Raw genomic sequence first — 21,201 nt, 5'->3', positions numbered from 1 at the left:
TAGTGATAATCCACTTGACTTAGAAAATCCACCCAATTGAGATCCTCTTCTCTAACTCACACCCGTTACACTTGAAATGTGTCATGCGTTGTGTTGTGGAAAGCAAAATCCCCCCTTATTTATAGGTGAAGAGGAGAGACTCTTCTCACACTATTTTACTCTTTGTGTGTGTGTGTGTGTTAATGAACACTATAAGCTATTAATGTCATTGACTAATGGTGCTCATTTTTTTTCATAGCTTAAGTGCTGTTGACTTACCCCCAAAAAAAAAGGTACTGTCGATGACTCCAGATCCTCTCCACTTAGCCTACCCATCTACCCACTCTACACATGATCAAGTGTAGACCCACACTGCAAAGGGTCTAACAAAGCAGTGTGAGTCCCACACTCGTATGAGTGTGTACATCCCCCTGTCGGTAACTAATAAAAATATTTACTAAAAAAGAATGTATGAGTTGAGATCCAAATCAGAAACCTTTTAAGAAGCTGAACTAGAATCTAAACCTAACCAAATCAATTGGTTCACTTTCAATTCAAGAACCGACTTGGTCTTTGATCTATTTTGTTTCAAATCATATCATCATTCCATGAAACTGATAAAAAAAAAAAATCAACTGAACGCAACTCCTTGTCCATATAGAATTATTTTCCCTAGCCTATTCATCATTCCAAGAAATGGACGCGTAACTAGTCACGGGCCTCATGAAAAATCTTAGATCTTATCTTCAGATTGATAGCCTATTCATCTGTCTAGAGTCTGCCTTTTGAGTTGGTCATAATTTTCATCAAAAATTCCACTTTGTCTTGTGCTCAATGTGGCATGTCCACCTTTTGTTTGAGCCGCCCATGCCACTTGGCTATGCCTAAGTTATTGCGTAAGAGAATTAATTTACAATCTCTTTGTCGACTATGATGAAAACATATTTTATAAAGATTATGTAATGTGAAACTGAACGGAAAGACAATACTTCTACGGTTCTGTCCCAAAAAAATGTTGAATAAAAAAAATATCTTTCTAGAAGAACCGAAGAAGTAGCTTTCTTTTTCAAGGGACATTTTGTTTGTTTGCTCTTTTGCTTTTGGTACACAGTAGGGTCAATGACAAAAAAAACTCCTTTGAGTCCACTTGATGGGTCTCATTAAGATCTGGAGGAAGACCCGGAGAGCAACATTTAACTAATCTACTTATTGTCAAAATATCGCCTACCGCCTATGTTGAACACGCAAGCCGAGACGCCATAGCTATATAATATGATTCAGAAGTGAATACTTAAAGATCATATGACGCACTACTCTTCTTTTGTCTGAAGAAGAAGAAAAAAAAGTGTAAGAACTACTGTTTTTTTTTCTACTGTAGATCGAGCATGTCAATCATGGAAAAGGAGATGGACGAGCAAATGAAAGAACTCACGGCAGCACGGATGCGCATTGTGAGATTCATTCATGGGTTCATAGAGTCTATGTCCCTGAAATGTGTGGTGGAGCTTGGAATTGCAGACATCCTTCGTAAGAACAAAAAGCCCATGACACTCCAAGAGCTCGCAGCTGCTCTTCCTTTGCCCACAGTAGACATGGATCGCCTCCAAAGCTTAATGAGGTACGTTGTTCACCACATGGATCTCTTTACTTATGACAACAAGGATAGCACCTACGGGTTGAATCGCTATTCCGAGTGCCTGCTCCAAGATGAGTCCTTTATCATTCCAATGGCTCTTGGGGCATTGACCGACTGGGGAGTTGGAGCTTGGATGAGTATGAATAGCAGTATCGAAGGAGGTCCAACAGCATTTGAGAGGCACCATGGCATGAAATACTGGGATTATTTGGCTAGTCATCCTGGCATCAATCGAATGTTGGATGAGGCACGAGAAGGCAACACGAAAGAGACTTTCAGTGAGATCGTGAGGAGATGTGGCTCATGGTTATTTGATGGGATTGGATCTTTAGTTGATGTTGGAGGAGGAAGTGGAGCAGCTGCTAAGGAGATAGCGAAGGAGTTCCCAAGCATCAAATGCAGTGTTTTCGATCTTCCTCATGAGATCAGGAGGGACTCAGAGAAGAGCAGTGAAGTGGATTGGGTTGAAGGGGATATGTTCACCTCGGTGCCTCACGCTGATGCCATCCTTCTCAAGGTGAGTTCCTCCATTGAATTGTACATATACCAGAACATCTGATGAGTTTTCAAAATTGCAAAATAAACCCTAGTTTTTTTCTCGATCTCTACGTTGCAGCATGTTCTTCACAACTGGAGTGACGAGAAGAGCAAGAAAATCCTTGAGCGATGCAGGGAGGCAATTCCAGCTGAAGGAGGAAAGGTAATCATAGTTGAAATGGTGATAGACATGAACCAGAGAATGGACATGTTCCCGACCTTAATGTCGGACATGTTCATGATGGTGAATTTTGGTGGAAAAGAGAGGACAACAGAAGAATGGGAGAAGCTCATTCACAGTGCAGGCTACAGCAAATGCAAAATTACCCCATTTTTACCTTTGGCTTCTATCATTGAGGCTTATCCTTAGTATCCAGTGTAGTAAACTTGGATTGTAGGTTTTCATGTAAGTCACGAATAAGATTCAGCAACTGAATCACTAGTAAGAATAAAGGCAAGCTGGGCGAGAAGTGCAAACACTGTTCCAAAATGAAGCGAAGTTTCTTGGGCTTTCACTCACTGCCACCATGAAGTTAATGTTATAACAGATAAATAGGCGTAAATAGGTAAATGTCTTAGTTCTGGGATTAGTGCTCCTTTCATTCTTCATGATGTAAGTCGGGAGTTTAAGAAAAGACCCAGATTTCGGTTTATATCATTGCCTCTCTTCTTCTTGTTTTTGCCATTGTTAAAGTTGAACAGTCATTTCAATTGATCTGTCTCTGTTTCTAGAATTTCTTTTCTGATATTCATATAAAATACAATATAAAATACAAAACAACACGTTACTTCTAGAAAGAGAAAGAAAAATAAAAACGAAAGAGCAAGTGAGGTTAAAGTTAAACATTGACCTATTCCTCTCCCCTTTACTTAATCATGCAAGGCTTCGGATCGACTTCCAGAACGGCACATGAGGAAGCTGAACTCAAATTCCACGGTGACACTTGTGTTAGGGGTCGTCCTCGGAGAATGGGCAGTCGGCAGCCAACTTTGACATTGTGCTGCCGATCAAGTAAAGTATATAAAACAAAATAAAACTGAGAGAGTTTTTCCCGACTCTGCAGCCCCCACAGAAAGCAAAAAAAAATAAAAAATAAAAAAGGAAAAGAAAAAAAGGGAAAAGAAAAAAAGAAGAAGTTTGTTTCTCTAATTCTCAACCTCCACCCTCCTTCTCCCGATAGGAAGGGGGTTTGTTTGTAACATAACAATTGAGAGAAAACACCAGAGAGAGAGAGAGAGAGAGGGACATCAAAGTGTGTGTGAGTGGTGGTGGAGTTAAGATTGGAGTAGTGGGTTTTTATATAATTAATATAGGTGGAGCTTCATTCCTGGCTCCAAGAAGATTCAAATTCTAACCTCCTATGTGGAAGCGTTAGTCTCTTGCCATTTCGGTTAGTAACATCTTCAAGAGTTGAGAGTACGAGTTCAAAGAAGGTGTACAAGGGTATTCGATTTTAAATACAGGGTAGGGTTTGATAATAAATCTTAGCATTGTATAAGTTGTGTATTTCCATTCTCATAGTGAAGAAGTCCTCTTACGTCTAGGGATGTAAGAAACATTGAACCATGGGTCCAATGGGTCCAATAATAGTTGATATATAAGCTCAGAAATGGCATAGTAAGGGTATGACTAATTTTAGTTAAACATCATATGATTTGATTTGGCCATAATTGATGAGGGGTTGATTTTGGGCATTTTGATAATTTTGGCCATAAATCATTTCATTATAACAAAAGGATAAATTAAACAAATCCTTTGCATCTCTACCTAAAAATTGTTAATAATAAAATGGGACCTACCCTCATTGCGTCGTTTGTTGGTCAACCAATTATTAGAATAAAAAAAAACTTTTTATATTATTAAATTAAAAAAAAAAAGTAAAAATTATTACAATAAGACAAAATGGAAGCAAGACTTGACTAGTTTTTTATATAAACAAAACAAGACAAATCATACTTCTCAATATGATTGATATTTGGTCATATAATTTGAAATCCCACCCTAATGCTAAATCCATGGATAAGTTATTTTTCTTATGAGAATTAATTTATAATCTCCTCCTAAATTATATGAAAACATATTTTATAAAAATGATGTAATATTAAACTGAATGATTAAACAAGACAATATTTCTACCTAAAAAAAATAAAGACAATATTTCTTTTGCAATAGCTATCTTTTTGGAGGAAAAAAAAAAAGCCAAATTTTGTGTGTTTGCCTTTTTTTTTTTTAATTTATTTTTTGTACATAAAATGTCAAAGAACAAAAATAAAAAAAAAAAAAAAAATCTAGATCGAGGAACTCCTCACTAAGTGCATCTAAAGATCTCCTCAAGATCTGGATGGAAAGCAACATTTTGAACATAATTAACTGAACTACTAATTGTTAAAAGCCTGCCAATATTGACTAGAACCATATGGGTTTAATAATTAAGCACGCAACCGAGACGCCATAGCTATATAATATGATTCAGAAGAAAAAAATTTAAAGATCAAGTGAAGCACTATTCTTTTTCCTCTCCTGCTGTAGAGCAAGTCCATTATGGAGAAGGAGATGGACGAGCAAATGAAAGAACTTATGGCAGCACGGATGCGCATAGTGAGATTCTCTCATGGGTTCATGGAGTCCATGTCCCTGAAATGTGTGGTGGAGCTCGGAATTGCAGACATCATTCATAAGCACAAAAAGCCCATGACACTTCAAGAGCTTGCTGCCGCTCTTCCTTTGCCGACGGTCGACATGGATCGTCTCCAAAGCTTAATGAGGTACGTCGTTCACCACTTGGGTCTCTTCACTTTGGACAACAAGGATAGCACCTACGGGTTGACTCGCTACTCAGAGTGTCTACTCCGAGATGGCGAGTCCTTTATCATTCCGATGATTCTTGGGACATTAACTGATTGGGGAATGGGAGCTTGGATGAATATGAGTAGCAGTATCCAAGGAGGTCCGACAGCATTCGAGAGGCACCATGGCATGAGCAATTGGGATTATTTGGCGAGTCATCCTGATATGAATCAAATGTTCAATGAAGCACAAGAAGAGAACACGAAAGAGATTTTTCGTCAGATCTTACAGAGATCTGGATCATGGTTATTTGACGGTATTCGATCTTTAGTTGATGTTGGAGGAGGAAATGGAGCAGCTGCCAAGGAGATAGCGAAGGAGTTTCCAAGCATCAAGTGCTGTGTTTTCGATCTTGCTCATGTGATTAGGAGCAATTCAGAGAAGAGCAGTGAAGTCGATTGGGTTGAAGGGGATATGTTCACCTCAGTGCCTCGCACTGATGCCGTCCTTCTCAAGGTGAGTTCCATGTCTGAATTACCCATACAAGATAGATTTTTTGTTTCAAGATATGCTGTGTATGAGAGGTGTTTATCCTTCTGCCTTTGTTGAGGGAAGTTAATTTAGAGATAGAACACACTAACCCAGGAATATCTGGGTGCACTATATTAGATCTGAAATAAATGAAAACAAAGAAACAGTTAATTTTTGCCAAGAACTATGATTTCATATTCTTTGTTCTAAGCTGTATCTCTTAATCTAGGATCTGATGAGTACTCCAAATTGCAAAAATAAACCATAGTTTTTCTTTCTATGTTGCAGTATATCCTTCATGATTGGTGTGATGAGCAGAGCATCAAAATCCTAGAGAGATGCAAGGAGGCAATTCCAGCTGAAGGAGGAAAGGTAATCATAGTTGAAATGGTGGTAGACATTAATCAGGGAATGGACATGTTCCCAACTTTAATGTCGGACATGTTCATGATGGTGAATTTTGGAGGAAAAGAGAGGACAACAGAAGAATGGGAGAAGCTCATTCACAGTGCAGGCTACAGCAAATGCAAAATAACTCCATTTTTACCTTTGGCTTCTATAATTGAGGCTTATCCTTAGTAGCCAATGTAGGAAACTTGGATTGTTGGTTTTTCATGTGAGTCTTTCTCTTTTCTTTTTTCTTTTTTTTTTTTTTCTTTTCTTCTTCTTTTTTTTTTTCTTTTTTTTTTTTTTTTTTTTTTTTTTTTGTTAATAAAGGAAATGCATTTAGTGAGACGAGTTGTTACAATTTCACTTTAGATTAGAGAGATCTATATCGCTCTCTTCAAAATTAGATGGAATTAGTTGTAATAACCATTTTGTTTAGAGGGTGGGATTGAATATCACATATTGAGATGTTTTTTGTGATTTCTTTAAGTTCAATCATGAGGGGAATCAAATTTAGAGGCCATATCCTATAGTTGTTGTCTTTGATCGTGGCTTGGAATTCTTTCTCATAGCACTAGATCTCTTTGATATGTACGCCAAGTTCCTTCACCTTGCTCGATCCTCTGGTGCTTTGTGCTATTGCTTCCTTCATTGATCTCGCCTCTATTTCCCTTGTGCTCACAAAAAGAAAATTTCCATTCCAAAAGAGTCCCACGTACACTCTACTTTATCTTTAGTAGTTCATTACATAGCCTTGCACACAATAAAGTTGGTGAGCAAAAAGATTTTACATAGTCACATATGCATAGATTTGTGCTATGTATGTGATTTGCTTAAAAATCGTACCTGTGTAGTAAACTTATGGTATAGATGTAGGTAAGTTATCACTTGTTTACATTATTCAGCACTCTAATAGGATTATGTTCCTTATTGTTCAAACCTTAGAGTTTCTTTCAATCCATATAAAATAGCAAGTTATTATTAAAACATAAAATAATCATTTCTTGGATTGTATATTCAAGTTTGAGTTTAAAAGAAAAGAATTGCAAAGTTGGATGAGGGAGTTATGGGAGATGAACTCCATCCGAAGTCCTAACGGTCCCACCGCCCAGATGTGTTTGTCCATTCACAATAAAGGAAGAGATGCCATTTTTATTCATTAGAAGCACTACAAAGTTCGCATACTAGATCGATTGCCATCCATTTGGAAAGAACTGTCTTAACAGTGAGCCCTGCATTCAATAGACAGTTTATCCCAAGTTTCCTAAATGGTGGGAAGGAAGGTGGGATTAGAAATCCACATGTTAAAGAATTTAAAGGGGTTGGGGCTAACAGAGGAAAGTTCTGAATGAGAAGGTGGCAATGAGAGTGGTTGGAGAGCCCTAAGGGGAACAAGGCACATGAGGACGAGAAGCGGGAGATGTAGGCATCATTAAGAGGAAACCATTGAGTTTGGAGGTAATATGCTCAAACTCGATCCAACGATTATCGCTAAGTAAGGAGGTTGCTAGAACATTGGAAATCAGCCATCATGAGGTCTTCAATACAAAATCAAAGGCATGGACGTCATCAGGATCCAAAGCACAACCCCTAACTTGCTTCTGTGAAAATATAACAATATTGAATTCTCCTCCAATGCCACAAGGGAAGGCCGAAAACCAAGGAAGCAAAGAATTGAAGATAGTCCCAAAGAGGAAAGTGATCATAGGGGCAATTGAAACCATAAACAATAGTGACGAAAAATGGGAGTAGGTCAGATAGCATGGATAAATTGGGAGGAAGAGGAAAACAGAAACTTGGAATTTAGATGGGTCTCAAAGGATCCAAATACAACCGTTGTGAAAATGACAAGAATTAGAGAGAAAAGACCAAAAGGGGGTAATGGAGGAAGCAATCCGACGGTCATTATCGCAATGGACAACGGTTTCAAGAAAAGTGCAAAGAGAGGCCTTAGATGAGCCAAGGGCATTTTTTACTTCCGCTTGTTTGGGGAAGGGGTTAAAACTCCTCACATTTCAAATAAGGATGTCAATCATGGTGGAGACAATGGGGAACAACGGGGTTGGAGGGTCCAACCTAGCACTACATTATGTAATAGGATGAGTGGTCGGGAGAGGAGGGGATTCTCACACAAAGAAGACCCAAAGGGAGGCGATTTCAAACATATTGGGGTCCAAGGATGAGTTGACACTAGGAGAAAAGGGAGGGGTGGGAAAATAGAAAAAGAAATGAAAAGATTTTATGAAAAAGTTTTAAATGTCAGCCTCACTTTTGTTGTGTCCCTTACTTTTTCTCAAAGTCCCACTAAATATGTGAAACTTTAAAAAGGAATTAATTGGAAGAAAAAAATATAACAGACTTGATCATTCTTCCACGTTAACGAAGATATTGCTTTCCATTTATTTAGCTTTGATGAAGAGAACAGGGCAACAAACATTTTTCTCTATTTTTATTATACCTTAATTTCTTTTACTCTTAGCACGATAGTCATCATATTTTTCCTTAGGTAATCTTTTGTTTTCAATACATGGATAAAAATTAAAAGGAAAAAAAAAAATTTACATGCACCCACTATCACCTCTTAAATTACACCCACACTCAAATTTAAGAACTCAAATTTAAGAAATAATAGCAGGTTGTCAAGAGTTTTACCCCTTTTTATAACGGATGGCATATAATTTGCTCAAAAGAAATGAAGAAAAAACAACAATGTTTTATAAATTTCCCACGTGTTTGAAGATTTTATACTATTTGGAATGACAATGGAGATGGATCTCGCAATTGTGAATTTGATCTTGGGAATGATCACAATGTACAAGTCACCCAAAATCCTACCCAAAAAAAAAAAAAGACACCCAAAAAACAATGTCGAGCGATTTCGACAAGGAATCTTAAATTTTCTTGAAATGACAATGGAGTGGCTCTCACAATTGTGAATTTTATCTTCAGAATGGTGACAATGTACAAGCACCCAAACAAAGTCAAGCGAATTCGACAAGGAATCTTAAATTTCCTTCAAAAAATTGTCTTGCAACTTCTAATTACAGTGAATTGTGTCTATGCTTCGACACTTTTTTGTAAATCCACAAATAAAATGTTCCCAACATTAAAGAAAAAAAAAAAAATGAAGACATTCCATTTTTCGTTTCAGTTGTTTTCCTTTCTTTCATTTCCCTCCCTTGCTAACCAATCTCAACCGACCCTATGCACCACAACTCCACCCATTGGCCATAGCAGCCGGTCATGTCTTCATAAGTTTCTTAGCTGCCCCCATTGTTTCAAATAGTAGGTACTGCTTTGCTAATGATGTTTCATGTTTTTCAGTTTGGTATGGTATAATTCTACAATCTATGGAAGAAAAAAAATAATTCACAACAGATCAAACTGTGTATTTAGCATAAAGACATATGGACAACCTTTACTGTCAATCCTGTGTTTCTTCATGTTTGTCATCTGTTTCAACATCAAAGCCTGTAATGCTCATTGGTCCAACATTAACTGCAAAACCAATTTTGCTGTTAAAAGAAGAAAAGGTTTCTAAAATGGAGAAGGATCAGAAAATTCAGAATTGTTGCACATAGATTATATCTGGACTAAAGATTACTGGGGAATCAAGTATGCAGTACAAAATTAAATTCTAAATCTTCCCAATATTTAGCCCCAACTTGGGGATACATTTTCTGCCAAAGAGATCCTAATGATCCATTAATTCCCAGATTTGGTTGACTGCTCTGGTCCAACAACAATGAGATGTTTCATGGGATTATTAGAGTACATAATTGCTGATAAAATCCACAGAAAACCATCAACACCACTCTACCATAGAAAATGGGCATGCTTCCCTCGTTCGGTGGAAGTCAACAAATTCCAACAAAAGGGGGGGGGGGTTGCAACCAAGGATTCTTAGTAGTGTAGATTGTACACACATAATAGGCAAACAGATAAGTGGCATGATGGGTTTTAATAACACTATGTTGAGTCTAACTGAATCCAACAAGGAGAATGGCCTGGTATGAATCTTTTACCAGTTTTTAGTCAGAAAGGTTAAGCATTGACCCAAATCCGATGCCCATCTTACTTGATCATGATCATGGCTTTAGACATCCGAAATGGTACAGGAGGAAACAAGGTAGCTGTAATACAACTCCAAGCTACTGATTGTTCTATTTCAACATCAATTGGAAAGAGTGCTTACCTGTCAAGTAATGGGATGATCCCTGAAACAAATCAAACTTGTTAACAGTTGTACTAGGTACATGACCAAGGTGTACCGTGGGGCGGTGGGGAGACTCTTGTGTCATGTACTCCCTAATGATAAGAGTCTTTAACTGTTTTAACCCTTCCCCTATTGCTTGGTTGACAAGCAACTCTATTACTAGGTTATGTTTCCTTTTTGAGTAGTTTCTATTTTCTGAGTTTAATATTTACCTTCCTTTTTGATATAACCCAATTTATAAAAGTGTTCCTTGATTGAGAGTGGATCTTTGATTTTAAATAAAGCATGTGTAGGAAGAAGAGGTTTATGCAGACTCTCTCCCCTTAGACTGATGTAAATGTAATAATAAAAAAACTCAAGGCCCTATAGATGTGCCAAAACCTATTGTCTGGTTGACAATGAACAATGTGTAAATTTAATGGAGAAAACGAAGGCTCACCAAAAACAAAATACATATATACGAAAGAATAGAACAGTAAAATAAAATAAAAAATAAAAAAGGAAATTCCTTACCTACAGCATCTAGTCCAACCAAATTGGGCATGAACTGCCTGATATGGTCTTGTGCTGCTTTGTCAGCTTTCAGTGTTTCACACTCAAAAGAAACAGCAATCTTGGTTTTACCATGCTTCTCTTCAACCATGCCTACAATATCTTTCTCCCACCTGTTTTTCACTAAACAATCAGCCAGAGATAGAGTGCGACACTTCAAATGAAATAGTTCGCACTGCATCATATCTAAAGCAATAAATTAGAATGATCTAGTAAGCATCTTTTGGGTAACCGTAAACAGACCTGGAAGGCAAAAAGATATTCAAAAGATTTAGTATCACAATGCTATATGACAATTGCAACAAATTAGAAGTTTACCTTCTTAAATTTTGACAGATAAAAAAAAAAAAAAAAAAAAAAAAGAGGCTTCAGTAATGATCTACTAAGATTAAAAATATAAATCAATAAAGTTAAGGAGTTCTCTCAATAAAGAAAATTTATCAAAACATTAAGAAGATAAAAAGAACCTATTGATTTCTTTTAGGCATTAAGTGTTCCTTGACAAATGGTAAGTAATTTGAGGACCCTTGATTTTGAAACATTGGGTGTAGCTGAGGGTGAAAGCAATCCACCGCAAAATTCATATCTACAGTAGGATAACATGTCTTATCACAAGCCTCCTTGTAAGATGGTTTACCCATGGGCATGATCAACATTATGAAATCGAGCAGCATCATGACCTCTCCTTTCCACTAAAACCACTTTTTGCCTCTTTCTCTGTAACAGATCAGTTTAGATAAAACAGGAGGCATAGTAAATAAACCAAGTTATAAATTGCATGACTGGAAGAATTCAAGGACATAGAATAGGAAGAAGATGTAGTAAATAAAAGGCCTTACAGAATAATCAATGATATTGAGCTTCAGCAAGCAGTAATCCTCACCTCTGCTGCATTCCCTATCACATTTTAAATCTAAAAAGAGAATAAAAAAATAACAAGACAAGTGGTATTTTAGTACTTAAAATAGTAAATAAATCAAATCAAATAAGTAAAAAAATTCCCACAGGACTTAACTGCAATATGTAAGGAAAGTTAGGTAGCAGCAAATCTAATGATGTTTCAGCAACCCAACATCAAGTAGTCAATTGTGACTAGAAAACTAATCAGACAGATCTTACATGCCGTAGGATTGATGCTCCAAAACTAAGAACAGCCCAACAGATGGATCTACAGAAATTAGTAACTAGAATGACACATCAGCAGTAATCCATGAACCATACAGACCCCTGATTCTGGTAGATGGAATACAGCTAAGAAAGAGGGGGGGGGGGGGAATCAAACCTTGAGCAATTCAGATGGTTGGATTGGCTCATATTGCAAAGCCCAAAAACAGAAACTGAAAAGAAAATACTGTAGTTGCAGACTTGCAGGTGCTGTAATAGAAGCAAACCTAACAAAAGGCACAAGAACTGAGATAACTGAGGTAAGAAAGAAAGGAGACAAGTATGCAGACCTTCAAAGACCAAGTCTAGAAATCACTTCTAAAACCCATAGGACTAGTTTAATCTGCTGGAAAATTGAAAGGAAAAGGGAAATCAAGGGATGTGACCAAGGCTCCCCACCATTAGCCTATGGTAGGCTTTACCAGACAAGGAATCAGAATCTTGGTTGCAATCTTGCAACTAGTTCACCATTGGAGTTGTTGCTCCTGAATAATAAGACTCAAATGTACTCCTTTGACCAAAGTTGCTGGGATAGTCAGCATCTTGCATATAAATTAAAAGATATAGGAAAAGAACAGTAAAAACTTCACTTACCAAGTACCTTATAACTTCAAATATAACAACTCACTACAATACCTAGTTGCATTACACAAAAGAATCATCAACTCTTAATCACTTATAACTACAGGACTGTATTAACTTTAATAGTGAATAGTGTTAGATCAGTTTCTGATATACAGTCTATTAATTCAGTCAGTACTATCTTTTCATCTGTAATCTTTCTTATTAATGGTCTTGTAAGGCATCTATTTTATGTATGAAATGACTCTGGCTCCAGCTTCACTCATACTAGATGGCTGTAATTTTGATTCATGATTTTGCAAAATATATCAAAGAACCTGAGATCAGAACAGTTCAGCTCATCGTAAATCCATCAAAACTGATCAACAAATTTTTGTCCGACAAACAACTTCTGGTCCGAGAGTTAGAAGTCTGTCTCTAACATAGCAATATTATTGACCGCAATAATTATACACACAAGTGTGAAACACACAACAGGTTATTTTCAAAAGAAACACAAGCACATCCTTAAAAAGATTAGGTTGGACCTGGGGAGAATCCCTAGTTCTCTCTAGGTTTCTGAAATAGCAAATTGCATTCCAATATATTATTCCTTTCTTAGTGTGAGAATTAACCCATGGCACCCAAAAGAACAGATCATCATCCCATCCTAGGGTTGGCCAGACAAAACCTGTTCCACCATTCCACTCCCCTTACCACTTTCCACTCTCAAGGACCAAAAGGGCAACAGCATTTAACTTGAATGCAAGGTTCATTCCAGACATCATGATTTTTAAGGGGTTCTACACATTAAATTTTTACTAACTTTTTGCCCTGCGCTGATGCTCATACATAAAAAGTACCAACAATCTTAAGGTTTGGGATTTGAAAATGGATCTCCTGTACTGTTTTAGCTCTCTATGGGATTTCCCGTGTAGATGTTCAGTTCCATATAAAACAGAAAACAGTATTCTTAAAAGAGAAAAAAAGAATTTGAGGGTTTACAACTTCATAAATCAAAGTTTCAGAAACCCTACCAGTGCCATGGAGGCCATAGCAGACTGACTCAGGGAGTTGGATAAAATGCCCTGAAATGGTACCGCATGGAAGTAGAGCTATTGAAGCAACTCCATTCATCACCTTCTCACCGTCTACAACTCCTTTTTCTGCAGGATATATATTTTTCTAGAATTTAAAGAAAAAACTAAAGCAGAAATTAACAAATACTTGATCTTCTTTTACAAGAAAGAAAGAAATTACCCATTGAGACGAATCTTCCACACAGCAGATCCCGCAGAAAGAGACCGAAGGGTAAGAAACATAAAAGGGGTAGGAAACACAGAAAGAGAGCCAAAATTCGTGAATTTAGCCCAACCGGTTGGACCGTCAATTGACATTTTAGGTCCATTATTGTGGTCCTCTCAACCATTAAGTTGAGAACCAAAGATGGTTTTTCTTTACCCAAAAATAAAAAGAGAAACCAAATATGGTCTAGGGCCCATAGTTTTTAGATTCAGGTACATTTAGCCCAGGCATGGGATATTGTTTGGTTGGCCCATACAATTAGAAGGGCCAGTTTAGATCCAGCCATTTAGCCCAGGCATGGGATTGTTTGGTTGGCCCATACAATTAGAAGGGATAAGCCCACACTGTTAAACCTTTTTTTTTTTTTTTTTTGATAAATAGAAATTTAATTAGTGGGAGTCTAGATCATCTTCAGTCTATACTCTCCAACAGTTTTACAACTACAAACTACAAGAGGGCCCATAAGATTAAGGGATGAGTTTTTAAAAAAATATTTTTTATTTTTATTTCTTACTTGTAGGTCCCATATAGTAAGTGTGTACTCTTGTAGATTTTGTTAACCAATAATTGATAAAAACAGGAAGGCAACTTCCATTTCGTCTCATCTCAACAGGAAGGATAGGGTCTGTAAACTTTTTGGAAGGAATGATTGAATGCTTACGTTTTGGAGTTGGTGTTGCATTAATGAGGAAACTGTACATGATCTATATTACCCAAACCAAAGCATGCTTGGCCATTTAAGCTAACACCTTCGCTGTTGGGTATTATATGTAATACATGGATATAAGTTTTTCTCCTTCTAAACTCAAATCCCTGCTAACTTGGTTTAATAGTTTTTCTGTTTTTAATTGGTAAAAAAAAAAAAAACATCATCTAATGTTAAAAGATCACATAGCCAATTTGTCATACATGTATACAAACACCTAACTAGTGATAGTCCCTTTCTAACCAAGGTGACTGCTATTGTGGTGATATTTCTTAGAGAAAAAAAAGAGTAAATATGTTTTAATCTAGATAAAGATCAGTTTGGGAATACTTTTGGCCCATTTAGAGGGAACTCGTAATTGGTTGATACTTGCCCCTAATTTTTTGCCTTGATTCTAATCTTAATCTTTGCCATAATTTTGTCCCTGATGCTTTATCTCAATGTATTAGGAATATGGACAAGAATATGGCCAATCAAGGACAAGCCAAGTATATGATCAATTATGGCTAGGGACAAAGCTAGAAACAGGGCCAATCAAGGCCAAGGACATGGCCAATCAGGGCCAAGTATAGGCCAATTAGGATTAGGGCTAGGGTCAATCAGGACAACAATGGGTTTGGCTTGGCCCTATATGGCTTAGGGTTGAGGACAATAATCACTGACGTTGAATTAGGGTTAGAGCGGTAATGAGCTTACATTAGAATATATAGGATTGGATTTGGGATTGCAAAAACTTGATCCAGCCTGGCTCTGTTGCAGCCCTAGTATTTTGTGTATGTCGTGGATCTGTACATCCTCATTTCAGGGTTTAGCATATCCAAACTCTCTTTTCAATACAAGTTGTTTGTCTTTTGTACCTCACTCGAATGGTGATGGCAAATATGAGCACTTGGATGACTAATATTTTTTAGAAGATAAATCACTTAAATAGATTAAAAAATAAAAAAAAAAAAAAACATTAGACATAATTCCAAATTTCTTAGCAAAATAATAATTGCAAATCGAACATTTATTCAATTCTAACCAGGTGTTAGGAAACAAAGTTTCTTCCACTCTTTACACATACCTCACTTAAAATCAATAATTCCACGCGTAAACATATTGGACCCAAAACCACCCAACTTACTTAGAATCAATAATTCCACACATAAACATATCAGTTCCAAAATCACACAACTAGAGCAATATATGCTTATTATTACAAAAACAATTCAACCCACCTAGGCAAGCTTACAAATAAAGGAAAGTAACAAACATAAAAGAGAGACCCAAGGGAAGCAATTTTCACTCCGTGAGGAATTTCTTATACCATTGCCCTGATTTCTTTAGAGTTCTTGTCAAGGCACCATTGTTGAAGTCCACATGGCAAATACCATAGCGGACTGTGTAGCCATTACTCCATTCATAGTTATCCAAGAAAGACCACACAAAATATCCCTTCACATTTACACCAAGCCTGCAAAATGAAGGGAAAAAAAATTGACAGTCATCAAAAGAAAATGTGGGCCTTTAATATTTCTTTCAATTCCCCCGAACGGTCAAGAAGATCATTAATGTGTGCCACCCGGCCATCGGTAAACAGATGCTTTTTGGGCATCTATCTCCTCGCATCGCCAGCGTAAGTGGTCTGGGTCCGAATTAAAATAAAAGAAAATATTGACATGAATTTCTCGACTTCAAATTTATCGAGCATCTAATAAATAATGTGTGACGGAAGATTGATGGTTTTACCATTCTCAGTAATATAAATAAGGGGGTTCTCATATTTTTCCTTTATATCAACTAGAATGTCTCTCATCCTTTCTGGAGTAACTTGCATCGGGGGTGCTGAAGCAGTCTGTACAGTAGTTGTTAATACATTGTTTATAATTGTTTTAGGAAAATCAAATATTGTTAAAATAAATCTCATGAAATAGTGAATCGAAAAAGAAACAAAAACGAAAATACACAAAGATTTAATGTGGTTTACACACCAATGTGGTATACTCCATTTACGGGCAAAGAAGAAAAGTTTTTCCACTATGTAGAAGAATAACAAAAGGAGATCTCACAACCAATCGCCAAGAACTCTCACCCAGAACCCTAGTCGAAAATCTCAAATTTCTCAATAATGTGGTAGATGAATCATAAGATACATATATAGACTCCAATAGGATAAACAGGTCAACCCATCGGATTGAGTCGTACCATACGACGGGGGCTCCGCCCCCACACTCCCTCCACAGATCTCCACAATGGATCATTTACGTTACCTACTAAAATATGTTGGTACGGGTTTATCTTCCAAATCAAGTACAAAAATTCGAGTAAAAAACATAACTACGAATAGAAATCAAAGTGTTTACCGGTTTACCAATCGGGATTCCATCTTTGTGATCTGTATGTTACATCATATAACAAAAATTGTATCAAAGGGAAGTACTTCAGAGGGATTTTTTTTTTTTTTTTTTCCAAAATTTATATATTTAATGAAGTACTTACTCATGATTCTGAAGCAACCATCAGTAGTGTAATGAGGAACGGGAGTGGGAGGGACATCAGTAACATAAGATGAAGTGTAATAGTTCAATCCAAGGAAGTCGTATGACCCTTTCAACATCTCAGATTCCTCCGAATCAAACGTTGGTAATCGGTCTTTGACAAGATCTTTCATGCTTTCCGGATAGTCTCCAAAGGTGATTGGATGCATGAACCTTATAAATAGAGATAGCCAAAATTATATTAAAGCTTACGTAAAAGTCGATTTAATTTTACCGGTCCATGCATGCATGGGCCGGCTGGTTCATCTCAATTAAGCAAGAGAGAAGAACGACTCACCATCCAAATTGAAAATCAGTAGCTCTATCTGCAGCAATTACATCACTTAAATTTTTAGAAAGAGGAACCATATAAACCCGATCCAGTGTGATTCCAATCTCTCCTCCCTTCACCAATTTCTGTAAATTAACAGTTATAAATTCACCATTTAAATTTTTAATAAGTTGATTGATAAATTAAAAAAAAATCAATTGGTAGAGTAATTAAGCTTATTAATTACCTTGTATTTTGTCTTGTAGAGATCGACTGCCTTTGCATGAGAAATTAGCAAGTTGTGGGCCACTAGATATGGTTGTCTCCCAGGGTCCTCTAGATTGCCAGGAAATCCACCTTCAACATATCCATATCTTGTGAATATAACTGGCTCGTTGAAGGTGATCCAATGCTTCACCCACTTTCCAAATCTCTCAAAGCAAATATTTACGTAGGCAACATAATGGTCACTGCATGGATGAATACAATCAAATAACCAAAACCAAAAATCACTGATATGTAATTCACATTAAAATGTGAGATTATAGAGTTTGAATTTTCTTGAGATCAACAGCAAAACTTTGTCATATATTTAAATTATATAAAAATTTACATGAAGATATAATTGAGGTGTGCTTAAGCTGACCTAGATAAACCTGATCAGGCCCAACGAAGATATAGTTTTTCTTGCATTATCACTCACATGATTTTAGGATTCATGAAACCACCTTCGTCTTCAAGAGCTAGAGGAACATCCCAGTGAAAAAGGGTCACGAACGGCTCAATCTCTACATTTACATCAAACAATTTTATCATATATTATATTTGTTTAGAAAGAGAGACAGACAGATAGGGAAAGAGATAGAGATTACCACAGTGCTCAAGAATTTCAAAAAGGTTGGTGTAAAATTGGATGCCTTCTTCATTCACTGCTGTGTCCACTCCTTTTTCATTCACTTCTCCACTTAGCTTTCCATCTGTGAATGAATACATCATTTTTAAGATAGTCATGCCACAAATTTATCACATCTAAATAAAATATCAAGAACTATATGATTATTAAAAATAAATGATGATAATACCCATAAATAATATTTTAGGTGTTTGATTAATAAATATACCTTATCATGGATTGGTGATTAGTCAAACTAAGCTAATTAGGAAGTCATAACTTACTAGGTAATATTCGAGTCCATGAAATTGATAATCGGAAAGCATTGACACCCAAAGATGCAAATCCATATTTTGGATTAAGCACATCTGCCTGTAAGGTAAATGAAAAAAAAAAATTATCATTATCATCATCAACATCTTCATGATTGAGTAGAGATATATATACACTATCATTGACATACCGGATATCTTTGATAAAAATCTACTGCTACTTCTCCATTCTTCCCGTCCTTTATCTTTTCTGCAGCTCAAAAATTAATAATGCTTTACTCGATCATGACAAAAATGACAAAAACGAAACAAAGATCTTGGCAACCCTAAAATGGAACAAGAGATTGTTAAGTTCCATTAAGACTCAATATCTAGCTTTTCAAAATGTATTTTATCCAAGTCCGGTAAAATGCATATATGAAAGCTTAACTGGAAAAAAGAAATGCCAACGTTCTATTAAAGTGAGAGTTTCTGGTAACTTGCATGGAGGTATATATGAAAACAAAATAGGTGATCAAGCAAGAACCAGAGAGAGACCTGGATTTAAACGAGTGAATAGATCCCAGTTGCTTACTCCTTTACCATCTGCGCTTGCAGCACCTTCATACTGAAGAAGAAGCAAATGAATGCATGAACACATAAAACATATCATCAACTGAAAAATTAATTTCTGAATCAAGTATTAAGTATGTATCACGACGTGCCTACCTGATAAGCAGATGATCCAACTCCAAAGAAGAAATTCTTTCCGAAATCGAAATCGCTTGCTTTGATGTTGTCGAAATCAATACTATTCGCTTCATTAGAGTCAGTTTCGCTCACTCTCCTTTCATCCATGTATGGAAATATGGAAGGAACAGTAAATTTGATAATATTATGAGATTGATAACTAAGAAGCCTAATTAGGAAGGGTAAGAGAGGGAGCTTAATTAATAAGTATCTCTCTGGGACTTGGGAGGTACTTCCTTCCATACCAATAAGCTCTCCTTTTATACAAGACCATGCATCGAATTAGTGAGAGTTGAATGTTCTTGAGCTCATAGATGAAATCTGCTCACTCATTTTCTTAATGATACGAACAGTTCTTTCTTGGAGCCACACATGGAACACACTTGAGGTCAACGATTGAACTTGGTGAGAACACTTTCTTTTATGTTTTCTTTTTGTACGAGAATATATTTTCGAAAGAAACTATGTAAGAATGCATTTAGATGATTATATTTTAACATGGACATTATAGACTTACAACATTCTGAATTAAAAAAATGGATAATTACTGTTGCCCCTGTAGTTTGATTTTATCACTAATAAAATCATGATATTTACGAAATTACTGTTGTCCCCTTCCTTATAACGGTGTTAAGTAGCCGTTAAGTTTGAATATGTAATGTCTAATTTGCCCTTCATTAAAATTAAGAAATCCAAAGACGATGCTACCCCATTTATAAAAATCCGATTAAATGTCAATTTTACCCTAAATTTAATTTTTTTGAATTAATGAAATGGGTAAAATCCAAATCCAATTTGGTTTCCACCTTCGCTAAACTTCATTTATTTTGAAAATATATTAGGTGATATTTAGTTTCCAATTTGAGTTGAATTCGATTTTCCTTCCTCTTCGGTTTATATTTGAGTTTTATTCAATCATTCTTTTTTTATATGGTGGTTTTTTTTAGAATAAAACGCATTATAGTTACTTTTTTCTCAACAGTTAATTAAGGGTACTACTGTAACTTGACAAAAGGGTAAACAAGTAAAGAAACAAGTATAAGGGTATTTTGGAGTTTTTGAGAAAATATAAAGATGCCACATCATTAGTAAACTAACGGAACTTAATGGTAAGGGGGCAATAATAATTGTAGACAAAGTTAAAGATTGGATTAGTAATTTTGAAAAGTACAAGGGATATAATAGTAATAAAATCAAAGTACAGGGGCCAATAGTAATTATCCCTAAAAACAATACTAGCTGAAAATTAGAAAAGAAAATGGAATCTCTTGTTCTTATTTGTTCATGCTCTCCATTAATGATGTAGTAAATGAAGTTTTATCCGAAGAAATTGAGAAACATGGATACTTGGTTCCACGTCTCCTTTTTCATGTTTAAAAAGTAGTTTTTGTTTAACCCAAAAAAAGTAATTTGTGTTAGGTCTGAAATACTCATTTAAATCAATTGTATAAGCATAATGACCATTAAGATAAGTTTTATTAATCTTTGTTAGTCCCGATGACCTGAAAAGGGGGTGAATCGTGTCTTCAAAATTCACTACAAGTCTCCAGCACCCTCTGGAATCAAGGCACTCCAATATGTGCACAAAGAAAATAAACAAAAACGCAAGCCGTTTACGGGCCCCAAATGCCTACATCCACGGAATAATACCCAACCTAGGGTTTCATATATTACTCAATACACTCTTAGATATTTTGACTCAAAACCCCCAAGAACACCAATCCTTATAGTCTAAAATGCAATTCGACAAGGGCACCAACCCCAACCCCTAGACAAGCTCCAACTTGCAGGTCACATTATTTTGACCCACAATAGTCCAGGAACACCAATCCTTGCTATAGTCTAAAATGCAATTGACAAGGGCACCAACCCCAACCCCTAGACAAGCTCCAACTTGCTAGGTCACAATGTAAACCAATAATTCAAGTTCCCCATATTACATTCATGAGATAGATTCTTCATCACTAAACATAACCTCGAAAATAATAGACAATCACTTGTGAATACGGTTACCTCAACTTGTGTAAGATGCATGGTAACAATACTTGTTTCTCTTTTTCTACAACTCTTTTTTTTTCCCCCTTTTCAATCTTTTCCAGTTTTCTCTCTTTAAAAAAGCCATACAACCATGGTAACAATACTTGTTTCTCTTTTTC

The 21,201-nt window shown here is 36.2% G+C and overlaps 3 protein-coding genes and 1 pseudogene across 3 annotated transcripts; 2 read left to right on the top strand and 2 right to left on the bottom strand.

Moving 5' to 3' along the window:
• The first annotated feature begins 1,266 nt into the window (after positions 1-1,266).
• On the top strand, positions 1,267-2,929 carry LOC149016816 ((RS)-norcoclaurine 6-O-methyltransferase-like). Its single transcript, XM_089156106.1, has 2 exons — positions 1,267-2,132; positions 2,232-2,929. Exons 1-2 carry the CDS (start codon positions 1,365-1,367, stop codon positions 2,520-2,522), a joined length of 1,059 nt encoding a protein of 352 aa, XP_089012232.1. The 5' UTR covers positions 1,267-1,364; the 3' UTR covers positions 2,523-2,929.
• A 1,714-nt stretch (positions 2,930-4,643) lies between these two features.
• On the top strand, positions 4,644-6,120 carry LOC149016815 (3'-hydroxy-N-methyl-(S)-coclaurine 4'-O-methyltransferase-like). The gene is made up of 2 exons (XM_089156105.1): positions 4,644-5,456; positions 5,760-6,120. The coding sequence occupies exons 1-2, from the start codon at positions 4,695-4,697 to the stop codon at positions 6,048-6,050; spliced, it is 1,053 nt and encodes a 350-aa protein (XP_089012231.1). The 5' UTR covers positions 4,644-4,694; the 3' UTR covers positions 6,051-6,120.
• Positions 6,121-8,964: 2,844 nt separating this feature from the next.
• LOC149016814 (uncharacterized) lies at positions 8,965-13,681 on the bottom strand. Its single transcript, XM_089154871.1, has 6 exons — positions 13,612-13,681; positions 13,389-13,517; positions 11,466-11,539; positions 11,264-11,343; positions 10,588-10,739; positions 8,965-9,356 (listed from the first exon to the last, which is right to left on the bottom strand). The coding sequence occupies exons 1-6, from the start codon at positions 13,613-13,615 to the stop codon at positions 9,283-9,285; spliced, it is 513 nt and encodes a 170-aa protein (XP_089010997.1). The 5' UTR covers positions 13,616-13,681; the 3' UTR covers positions 8,965-9,282.
• A 1,965-nt stretch (positions 13,682-15,646) lies between these two features.
• LOC149016813 (beta-glucosidase 13-like) lies at positions 15,647-19,153 on the bottom strand (annotated as a pseudogene).
• Positions 19,154-21,201: the final 2,048 nt, after the last annotated feature.

The sequence above is a fragment of the Hakea prostrata genome, chromosome 5 (genome assembly GCF_041222555.1).
Source record: "Hakea prostrata isolate BN-2017 chromosome 5, UWA_Hpros_2, whole genome shotgun sequence".
In the NCBI taxonomy this organism is placed as follows: Eukaryota; Viridiplantae; Streptophyta; class Magnoliopsida; order Proteales; family Proteaceae; genus Hakea; species Hakea prostrata.
The sequence above is the reverse complement of the archived record's forward strand: the minus strand, read 5'-3'. Positions and strand labels throughout refer to the sequence as shown.

What these genes read in the sequence shown, in the direction of transcription:
- LOC149016816 (XM_089156106.1), top strand. Translation starts at nt 1,365, where the DNA reads ATGTCAATCATGGAAAAGGAGATGGACGAGCAAATGAAAGAACTCACG. An exon ending in CTGATGCCATCCTTCTCAAG is followed by an intron (nt 2,133 to 2,231) that starts GTGAGTTCCTCC and finishes TCTACGTTGCAG; the next exon opens with CATGTTCTTCACAACTGGAG.
- LOC149016815 (XM_089156105.1), top strand. Translation starts at nt 4,695, where the DNA reads ATGGAGAAGGAGATGGACGAGCAAATGAAAGAACTTATGGCAGCACGG. An exon ending in CTGATGCCGTCCTTCTCAAG is followed by an intron (nt 5,457 to 5,759) that starts GTGAGTTCCATG and finishes TCTATGTTGCAG; the next exon opens with TATATCCTTCATGATTGGTG.
- LOC149016814 (XM_089154871.1), bottom strand. An exon ending in TCAATATCATTGATTATTCT is followed by an intron (nt 11,344 to 11,465) that starts GTAAGGCCTTTT and finishes GATCTGTTACAG; the next exon opens with AGAAAGAGGCAAAAAGTGGT. An exon ending in GGTTGGACTAGATGCTGTAG is followed by an intron (nt 9,357 to 10,587) that starts GTAAGGAATTTC and finishes TTGGTTTTGCAG; the next exon opens with TTAATGTTGGACCAATGAGC.